Raw genomic sequence first — 10,982 nt, 5'->3', positions numbered from 1 at the left:
CTATTTATCTCAGTGCCTACAACTGGTTACACACAGCAGTCACCCAAATATTTTAGGAATGAATAAATGGGGACAGTACTTATGCAAACTCCAGTCATCTCAAACTAGAAAGTGAAAGAGTAAAGCCTAAGGCAACATTTTCACTTTAATGCCATCATCACATCCTCAAAACGCCTTTGACAACTGTTTTATAAAATAGCACTTCCAAACAGGTCTGAAAGCAAAGACGGAAGGAAAACGCATAGCTGCATTTTCATTTTGGGGTCTACTTACTAATTTTCTGATCTGGGGACCCTTTCCAAGCCTGCTTATTTCCATAATGAGGATTATAATAGCACCCAAGGTAATATATGTTTTGAGAAATAAATGAGGCAGACCATGTAAAGCGCTTAGCGTCAGGCCAGAACATTACACAGTGCTGGATAAACCATAGTTTCTTTTATTACTAGCAGGCCCTTAGTGTAATAGAGGAAGAGGAAACATTTCTAAAGGCAGAGATCTAGATTCTGGTCCCATCAATCACTCTTCATCTGGGAGCCTTGGGCAAATCATTTGATCCCTTTTAAAGTTATTTCCCACATCCACAAACCAGGTGGTTGAGTGAAAATAACTCAAAACTTTTTTTCCAATGAAAAAAATACTTAAGATGTTAATAACACTAACCCATCAAAGGAATCACACAGGGAAACCTAAAATTGGTTCCTATTCACTATCCTCAAGTTTACAGACATAAAAAGTAACATATGTATAACAGGCATCATTACTCAGAAAACATGACATGTCTCATTTCAAATATGATTAGCAAGTTGGTATTTAACAAATGTGAATTAATCGTTAATATATAAAACACAGAATACCAAGACTGTTTTTAAAAAGAATTGTTTATTTACTGGACCTGGGGCAGATTAGATACACAACCAATTTTAAATGTACATCTTTTAACTCAATTTTGAAGTGTTTTCACACACACACGCACACAAATTGGCATGCAACAGTTGTCCTAAGGTAAAACACAGTCACCTTAAACTGTTGCAAGTATTTTCACCCAAGGTTGAAAAATTGTTTATCCTGAACATGAAAACCTGTAACAAATTTAAATTAATTATATAAAACTCGTTACTTGTAGTTTTCCCCTTGCAAAGATCCAAAACAAATGTACAAGTAATCAATATACATCAGTCACAACATAATCCTGGATCATCCCCACACCAAAACTAGATGCTCCTTTAATTTTAAACCCATCATCAGAGGCCAAGAGAAAGTCATTTCGTTTTATACAAAATTCACATGTGCCAAAAAAGAAAGACCCAAGAAAAACAAAAACAAACACCCTAGTACTGACAGTAATGCTCAGTACACTAATTAAACAGTGGCCAAAATGCCACTGATCAAAAATAAAATAGTGGCTGTATATCACTGCAAAGAAATCCAAGAGGCTTTTAACCCTTTGGCTTCAGAAATCCAGATTTTTCCAATTATGTGAACGCATACCTCCTCCGTGCCAAGAGTAGAGAAAGTGGACGTGCCAGCATAGAAAGAAAAAGAACCACCGTTCGCTGCACCACCCAGAGAATTGGCTTTAATAGAGACTTCTTACAAGGTTAGGCGGAAACCAAAAAATGGTTATTAGCTGCTTGTGTCAACAATTTTAAGTGGAGGTGATTGAGTTCTAAGCAAAGTAAAACTTTAAAGGGGAAAAAGGTTGTTGGTTTAAGTCTTATCTTTAAAGCAAAAACAAGACAGACAAAGTATAAAAGTACCAACCTGGTAGCATCCTCTAGTCACAGAGCTCTGCCATTAGGCTGGATAGAACATGTCAAGATTCAGATTGTTGTTTCTGATAAGGACTCAACAACAAAATGAACCTTTAATGACTTGAACTGCAGGATAAGGGATCCCAAGAATGCAGTCATTTTTAGTAAAGTACTATCAGTAAAGTACTATCCTGAACAAACTGCATTTTACTATGAAAACAAAAGGAAAGAAGATATAATAAGGACTATACACCTAATTCCACTTACAGTGTTTGAGTTCTGGAAGGACCTGTATATGGAGAAAGAACTGAAATATGAAATCATGCCAATCACATGTCAAATTTTCACTATAACTTTCCTAAAAAAGTGTTTTCCCCCAATATCTATTAATCACAAAGAAACAGAAGCTGTGAATGTACAGTTTAGAAAATAAAAACATAGAAACTAATGACATTATTATGACCAAGATGTCTGGTAAACAGTGAATTATGAGTTTCAGATCATCAGGAAAAGGCTTTTTAAACAACCCTCCGGACTTCAAAAAATCTCTTCAGGTAGTAGATCTGTCCCAATGTCATGGCAACTAGAACAAGAGCTTCAAAGAAGGACCAAAGGACCACTCTGCTGTTTGTGTTGTCATTGACTGTTGAGGACAAACAAACAAAATTTAACAAAAAGAAAGAAAGAAAAAAAAAAACAGCATAGGCATCATAAATTATCCCCCATTCTTAACTCCATGTGAGAGTAATACTTCACACAACACTCACAATACTCTAAATACCTCTGTCTTTTGTCCCCAAGCAACTTAACGAACTTAGAAGCAGAGAACTTTAGATTTAGATGAGACCTTAAAGATTCATGGAGTTCAGTCAAGCCCAATCTGATTATGCATGAGAAAAGAGAGGACAAGTGACCTGCCTAAGGTCACAGTCTAGGGTTAAAATCCAATCCAACACATTAGAAAGTCCCTGCATTACAATCCTTTTTGCTGAATCAGAAAATTGACTTAAAAAAAAAATCAAGAGATTATTTCAAGATCACAGAGTTAACCAAAAAGCACTACCTACCAAGTCAAAATGTGTCAGTCTAAGTGCCTTTCTCTTTAAGCATTTATCCAATAAATATTTACTGAGCACTATGTACAGTACTTAGCATCTGCTCCAGATGGTGAGGTTTCTCAGTTTCATGGACCAGTACTGGCAGCTACTACTAGACAAACCTGTACTAGTCTCATGATTTACCCCATTTTTAAGCTAAGAATTTGATCATCAAAGGCACAGCCGTGACTATATTATTTTATTCCACTCAATTTATATCACATTCTTTCAATTTCCTGATCAAATTCCTTAACTTTTTAAAAGCACTGGGTAGTTTCTGATTTTTCTGCAAATGGCCAATACTAAAAACAATAATAATGAGCAATACAGTAATATAGATGAAAAACTGTCCTATTTTTAGATGTATGTATACCATTTATTAAAAGATAAACTAGAATTGCAATAAATACTGGACTGATGATCACTCAAAAAGAAGTGAAAAGCAATTAAATGTTTCCAGAAAGATAACTTGTAGTTATTCAAAAAAGTGGGGTTTTTTTCCAGACTAAAAACAGACACATGCCCAAGAACATTAACTAGAACTCTAAAAACCACCAACACTTACATTTTAGTGCTAATTCCATGGCATGAAGTTTATTTCTGCTGCAAACTTAGTAACCAATTTCTAGCATAACTGAATGACTAGCATCTTAAAATTTTTGTCTAAAAGGGGAATGGCTGAGTAAACACTTCAAAATATTAAGCAACCACATAAAAAGAAGTATTTATCTCTCCCTTCACTTATAGAAAAATGCATCTTTAAGCTTAAGCATACTAACATAGGAAAGTAACCATCTAGGAAAATGTGTGTATATAAGACGCTGTTCTCATGCCATTCACACATTAGCCTGATCTAAAAGCAACACAGAGCTATTACAATACCGTAGTGTAAAAAAAAGTCTCATTAGAGCCATCTCTGAGAAGCCAGTGTTATAGGAAGATGTACAAATAACAAACAACATTGTGGGAACTATTTGATTTGTGAAATTAAACTGAATGTCTAAAATTCTATTTTGTTTGTGAAACAAATACAAGAGTATCTCCATTCAAATTAACGACGAGAGAATAAGGTTGGATGTCCCCATAGACTGGAAGACTGGTGCTTCCTCTGGCTGCTGTGTTCCCAAGAACCTCCTATTTCCTTAAAGCCACCTGGCCTGAACTACTTAAACTACAAAGCAGTGAAAACTCTGAGTCCTCACACTTTGTTCACTGCCCTTCTCATCCCAGAATGGGCTGGCCCCCCACCTGGGAGCAAAATAACCAACAGGTAAGGGAGAGAAGGTAGGGATTCCAGAGGGTGAGGAGATCAAGAGTGCAGGCAAGGAGAAGGAATCATGGTGGAAGAGGCAAGAGAGTATGCATAAAAGCCTTGGTCCAGCTCAGGCCCCATTCCATCCCAAAAAAGGGAGAACAGAGGCACTTCTCCAGTCTGTTACATTTACTCATTATTCTCCCAAGGACAGGTGAAGTCTGCACTCTAGGTCTTAAAGGGGCCTTTCCATCAGCAGCAAGAATAGATGTAAGAGGGTGGGAAGAACAGAAATCACATCTTGAAGAAATTCAACCTGTTCTTATCTATTTGAGTCGCTCTTCTCTCCACTCCCTACCCCAACTTCAAAGCAAAGATTCCAGACATAAGCCACTTTACATTTACAGACGAGCTTGCTCCCAGTGAGGTCTATCCCCAAGGACAACATGGAGGATGAAGATACTGAATGGGTGTGGACCTGGATCTAAAATATGGTCATCTGGTCTGTGGGTCAATGTGGTACCTCTTAATTTTAAATGCAAAACCAACATAATTAATGCTACATCCTGGGCTAAAACAGGCTTTTGCAACCTAAGATGGGATTCCAATTATCAATGTTTCTGAAGACTAATACATTCTCAATTCCCAGTTTACAAACTTGGGAGCCCAAACTGATCTTCACCTGGTGAGTACCTCTATTCATGGTTTAATGCTTTCTATTTTAACTAGACTGAACATTAGGTTTTAGAAAAACAGCTAAGCCTCAGCATATAACATTTACCACACTGGCACGAAAGTTTCAGATGTGTGACTTAAAACCAATGCAATACCACAGGGAACTCTGCTCAATGTTATGTGGCAGCCTGGATGGGAGGGGAGTCTGGGGGAGAATGGATACATGTATATGTATGGCTGAGTCGCTTTGCTGTGCACCTGACACTATCACAACTTTGTTAATCGGCTATACTCCAATATAAAATAAAAAGTTAAAAAAAAAAAAGCAATATCCATTTTTCAGTGTTTTTCCCTTCTGCTTTACGAAAACCATTAGCTTACTCCCTAGCTGACCATACATTTTTTTAAACTCTTAAGGTTTGGTTCAGAATGAATGTCCCAATAATAAACTACTCTAGTACAAAGTTCTACAAAGAAACATGTATACTCAAAAAATATCTTTGCATAGATGTTTTTTTAAGTTAATATTTTAGTATGTTTATGTTTGCAAAATTTCCAAATGAGGAAAATACAAGCAAGCTCTTGGGTAATACACCATCACCAATTCACGGCCCCCAGACACGGCCCCCAGTCAAATCATTAACTTACTTGCTCTGTGTATTCTCTCCCGAACTTCCATGTATTCCTGTTCATGCTTTACAGCTGTCATTGCCACTGCGAGCTCATTAATCATTTCTTCTAGCTTGTTTTGGTGAGCTACAAACGGATTTGAAAACAGATTAGCACATACTTGGCAATCTCTTTCTGAAAAATACTTATAAAGCAGTTAAAAAAAAAAAAAAAAAAAAACAAAAAATTCCTCCAGAGAAGGCATACAAAAGAAGCTATTTTTTTTTAACTTTTTAAAATTTATTTATTTTATTTTATTTTTGGCTGCGTTGGGTCTTTGTTGCTGCGCGCAGGCTTTCTCTAGTTGCGGCGAACGGGGGCTACTCTTCGTTGTGGTGCACGGGCTTCTCATTGTGGTGGCCTCTCCTGTTGCGGAGCACGGGCTCTAGGTGCACAGGCCTCAGCAGTCGTGGCACACGGACTCAGTAGTTGTGGCTCGCGGGCTCTAGAGCACAGGCTCAGTAGTTGTGGTGCACGGGCTTAACTGCTCCACGGCATGTGGGATCTTCCCAGATCAGGGCTCAAACCCGTGTCTCCTCCATTGGCAGGCAGATTCTTAACCACTGTGCCACCAGGGAAGCCCCAAAAGAAGCTATTTTTAAGAAATGGCTCAGACATCATTTTGGACCACTGATGACAATTTAATTCTCAACGCATTTTTTCAAGTTCATTCCCAGTAGAGAAACCCTTTTCAGAGTAGGAAACATACTATACAACGTTTACTAACTAAAGGACTACAACCCTAAGAAATGTCTTCCAAGGAATTCCTAAGTTAAGTTCACTAAACTCACTGCTAACCAGCTAACCATAGTGGAGAAAATAAAAAGACTGGTGGGGGGGGTGGGGAGGAGGTGCCACAAAACATAAAATAAACAAAACCCTAATAATAATCCTATAAATAATGATATTTAAACTAAATCAAAATCTACTCTTAAAAAATCATATAACTCTAATGTTAATTTAGGAGTAGTATCAAAACTGACTTTTAATCTTTATGAAGCTGAGCAGAGAAAAACATGAAGATGTTCTGAGGAAAATCCACACCAGCTCAACATTCTTCTATTACAGTCAAAGCAATAATTTCACTACAGTGGGAAACAGCAGGCACTGCAAGTGAAGAAACAAGCTCTCAGCCACGCAAGGTTTAAAAGCAGGTATTCTCTTTAGCAAGGTAAACTAACAGTTCTGAAAAATAAGTGTATGCTTCTACGTAATGCTGTATTATGACAATGAACAAACAGGTATGAAAAAAATATACCACAAGGGAAGACTGCATCGGAGGGGTTTCTTCAGGACTGCCCAAGATTGGGCCTCATCTTGAATTCCAAGATAATTCCACAGATAATCCTACATTTCTTAAGAGAAACCAAGAGCCTCTACCATTTTAAGGTAGTTGGGCTGGAATCACAAATGATCCCTCACTAGCTTCATGTGAAAAGCCCAGGCACTAGGTGGAACCTTTAGAGAAGGGTTTCTCAGGAGAAGCACTATGGACATTCTGGACCACATAATTCTTTGTGGTGGGAAGCTGTCCAATGCATTGTACAACCACCAACCCAGCCATGAGAATCAAAAATGTTTCCAGATACTGCCGAATGTCCCCTGGGGGGCAAAAATCATCCTAACCTGAGAACCACTGCTTTAGAGGAAAGCTTGATTTTATAGCTGCCATTCACTGATATTAACAAGCAAAAGCGAGAATTTTAAATATCGTGTTAAAAGATTTAAGAAGAGTATTCACATTCATCAGCCAACATTTTCTGACTATTTAGAAAGGACTAATTTCCAGAAAATGAACAAAGTCAAAGCCCTTCAAAACTCCTACTTCTCCTTGAGAATTAGCCAAGTCCTGAACTGCAAATGACCCTGGAAAGCAAGCACAGAAATTTCTTAGTAGTATGATTCTCTAAATTCTATAGATTTCAACATCTAAAAACAGTTCACCTTCTTTATGTAAATACTCTACTAAGTGCTCACTATCTAGAGCAAATGATATCACATTAATACTATGAAGTACTATTAAAACTACTACTACTACTACTAGTAGTAGTTTCCAAAAATCCTGAAATGTACTGTGCCCAAAAAAAAAAAAAAAAATCCTTACATGCTGGTTCCTGGTAAGCAATTTATCCAGAAGAATCAATTTAGGGTTCACTGCTGGTCAGTTGAGGAATAAAAATTAATCCAACTGCAACATATGTCTGACAAAGCTTTTGTCATCTTATCTAGACATGGCTCCTAGAACTACATTTCACATCTAACCAAGTTTCAAATGACCTAACCTGTATCTCCTGTAACCAAATAGAGAACCACCAAAAAACAACCACTCTAAGACTCTAAATTAGCTGTAGGGTTTTTTTTTAACTAAGAGAAAAAACACTCTCATGCTAACAAACTGAGGTTAGAAAGAAGGAAAGCAGAAATTAGACAGTAGCCAACAAAAATATGCAGAAAGACAGGATGCTGTCAAAAATCAATCCACATACCATCCCAGGTATCTCCACCACCTGAAGAAAAGTGTAAGATATAAACACACACATACAAAAAGTTTAGCTAAACTAGTCATGTATACAAATGAGCAACTAAAAATGTATATACCAGAATAAGCAAATTAACAGAACAAACAACCTAAGACACATGTAACCTACATGCTTATAAGAGCACAAGTGACTAAGCTGCCTGAAATGGCAATTGTAAAGAAGTAAAATATAAACATGAACCTCCAATAACTTCTTTTTGTTAATTAGGAGATTTCGATAAATAAAAAGTATATTTCACAAAAGGTTTTTGGTCATAAATACAGTCAGAGAACCTAAAATATCAAACACTCCACTCAGGTGGATAAAATGTACAGAATTAATATTAACTCTTAGAATGTGTTATCAATCTTCTGAATGTTCATCTCACCTTCTGTTTCCATGTCTTGTCCTTTGGGGGCCTCCCCAATATCAATGGTGAACATCACTATCTTTGGAGTCATGGTGGACATCCTATTGCTAAAACAAAACTTATATGTTCCATCCATGTGAGCAGCAAATGTGTATTTCCCACTGGACTCCCGGTCTCCTTTATAAATTCCTTTATTATCAGGCCCTGTAATCTGGAAGCAGGAGAGAAACGCGTGAGATAACTCAAAAGATTTAAAATCGTAAGTGATGTCTGTTGGCAACAGAACATTCTCTAAGACAATGTAACCTGCCGTTGGCTCCACTTCAGTTACTGACAGTAACCTCTTTGGGCTGCAGTTCTCCCATTTAAGAAACAAGGCTCTCCGAACACCTTTCAACTCTACATTTGTCTATGTGACAACATTTGTCTTATTTGTCCAACTTAAACGTAAACCCCTCAGAAACACACCTTACACTTGTCTTCAAGTGGCCCAACACCACCAACAAACAGGCAAATATGTAGCTGTTAATATCAAAACCAGAAAAAAAGAAATCTCTTTAAAACTAAGAATTTTGAGCAAGCTACACATCTAGGTTTTCCTGATTGATCTGTCGGTAAAGGAATCTGCTTCATCTGAGATGCCTAAAGGCCTAAGGGAAAGGACTAGGTTGGAAATTGGGAGCCCCATGTTCTCACCCCAGTGTGTTACCCCACTGTTAGGCCTTGCTCAAGTCAGTTCCTCTTATGAAGCCCATGCCACCTGTAAAACTTGCAGACTGAAATAGTTGATGTCTTAAGATTTTAGCTAATTTTAACAGTCATTCCTTCCGTCATCTCCTTATTTCTGGACTTCACTTGTTTTGTGCGATTTATGTCCCACTCAGTTGATGGTCACCGTCAGATGGAAAATCCTTAGACCCAATTAATCATACTAATAGGTGAATTTAAATAGTAATTACATCTGGTTTCCTAAAAAGAAAGTCAGAAGCGAGTCATTCCCTGAACTTAAAAATAGACACAGGAGAAATTTTAGGGACTGCTAGTTTCTTAAAATAATTTTCCGTTTTCTCCAGATACTACGCTGCAGTCACTTCTAAACTGCATGACCCAACTCCACTCTCCTAATCATGAGATGGCTTAACGAGGTATCCGGAGGTTTGTGTAAGAACGAGTTAACTCGGGTGAAAAAATAAAGGCAAACACAACGTGAACGTCTGCCTAGCACTCCTCCATAGCTTCCGATTTACTTTTTCAGACGTTTCCATGCCACGTCTCAACTTTAATTTGCGCTATGAAGGGAAGCATCGAGACCTGCCACTAGCTAAACGCGACTGTGAAACGCCTCCTGGGCCCGGAGCTGACACGCGGCGCCTGGTCGACAAAGCTCGGCGAGAGGTTCCAAGGGGAACACGCCGTTCAAGCTGAGAATCCAAAACAACCACGCAACGGCTCCGTATCCCGAGCGGAGCCCGGAATCCGGGCGGGCGCGGGGAAAGGGACCGTTAGGGGGTCGCCGGGTGGCGGCTCGGGCCCCTCCCAGTACTCGGACAGCGGCCTCCGTGTCCCGCTCCCCCCGCGGGCCCCGGGTGCCGACAACCCCCGAGCGGCCGCGCGACCCCGCCTCGGCCGCGGGCAACGCGCCCGCACCTCCACGTCGATGTCCAGGAAGCCGCCCTCGGCCACCTCGAAGATGAGGCCCATCTTGGTGCCCGAGGTGACCCGCTCGAAGAAGCACTCCTCGGCATGCGCGTCAATGCTGACGAAGTAACCCGAGGCCGTGGCCAGGAGGGCGGCCAGGAGCACCAGCAGCTCAGCGAGCGTCACCATGGTGGGGCTGGGGCCGAAGCCAGGACAGGGACTGCGGCCTCCAGAGCCGCCGTCACCGCTGCCACCGCTGTCGTCTCAGCCGCCCCCACCTCAGCTCCGCCCCTTCCGGCTGCGCCACCCGAGGGGGCTGATGCGGGCGCCGTGGATTGGTGGGCGCCAGTTGCTGCCACGTAACGGACGCACGGCGGCCGCCGAGGGACAAGGCAGCTCTGCGCTGCCCGAGCCTGGACGGTGGCTCCGAAGGACCAGAAACCATCGTCCGTATCCCTATCCCCGTTCGCGTACAGCCTAAGTTTCCGTGAAGCACACTAGAAAGCGGTAGTATCAAGAAACCTCTTCCGCCCCATGCACGACCTTCTCAGGATTATCCACAAAGACGGCGAAAGATTTGGAGGCAGCAATAGAAGTGGAAGGAGGAATGGGGCTGAAGCCAAGGACTTGAGATTTTATGTTAGCCTCCCCTCACCTCGCAACAACCGACTGGGGAAGGATGGGGACGGGTATAGACTGGGAAGGGGCACGAGGAAACCTACTGCGATGTTGGAAATGTTTTATGTCGCCACCTAAATGATGGGTACATGAGTGTTTACGTACGCTTTTTTTAAAACTCAGGAAGCTGTATACTTAAGAGTAATGCTCCGTATTTTACTGTATGTATAAATACAACTACAAAAAAACAAAAAAACTTTACCTTGTCTACATCCTCCAAAATTAGAAGTCTCTCACCTCCCCAAAGTCTTGCTGACACCCCTTTAGCTCTTGCCAGCTACTAAGACAATTTTTTTCCAGTCTTTGCTTCCTGGCATACTCCTACTCATC

The 10,982-nt window shown here is 40.3% G+C and overlaps 1 protein-coding gene across 2 annotated transcripts; it reads right to left on the bottom strand.

Annotated features, from left to right (window-relative positions):
- Positions 1–863: 863 nt before the first annotated feature.
- TMED2 (transmembrane p24 trafficking protein 2) lies at positions 864–10,266 on the bottom strand. 2 transcript variants are annotated; one of them, XM_060121087.1, is made up of 5 exons: positions 9,984–10,266; positions 8,355–8,547; positions 7,934–7,954; positions 5,427–5,534; positions 864–2,397 (listed from the first exon to the last, which is right to left on the bottom strand). In XM_060121087.1, exons 1-5 carry the CDS (start codon positions 10,161–10,163, stop codon positions 2,273–2,275), a joined length of 627 nt encoding a protein of 208 aa, XP_059977070.1. In that variant the 5' UTR covers positions 10,164–10,266; the 3' UTR covers positions 864–2,272. The 2 variants fall into 2 exon arrangements, with proteins under 2 accessions (XP_059977070.1, XP_059977071.1); XM_060121088.1 differs by lacking the exon at positions 7,934–7,954.
- Positions 10,267–10,982: the final 716 nt, after the last annotated feature.

Source organism: Lagenorhynchus albirostris, chromosome 14, assembly GCF_949774975.1.
Source record: "Lagenorhynchus albirostris chromosome 14, mLagAlb1.1, whole genome shotgun sequence".
Lineage (NCBI taxonomy): Eukaryota > Metazoa > Chordata > Mammalia > Artiodactyla > Delphinidae > Lagenorhynchus > Lagenorhynchus albirostris.
Note: the sequence above shows the minus strand (reverse complement) of the source record. Positions and strands in the feature narration are given on the sequence as shown.

What these genes read in the sequence shown, in the direction of transcription:
- TMED2 (XM_060121087.1), bottom strand. Translation starts at nt 10,163, where the DNA reads ATGGTGACGCTCGCTGAGCTGCTGGTGCTCCTGGCCGCCCTCCTGGCC. An exon ending in TCCTGGACATCGACGTGGAG is followed by an intron (nt 8,548 to 9,983) that starts GTGCGGGCGCGT and finishes TCCTGCTTCCAG; the next exon opens with ATTACAGGGCCTGATAATAA. An exon ending in ACAAGACATGGAAACAGAAG is followed by an intron (nt 7,955 to 8,354) that starts GTGAGATGAACA and finishes ACTTTTCTTCAG; the next exon opens with GTGGTGGAGATACCTGGGAT.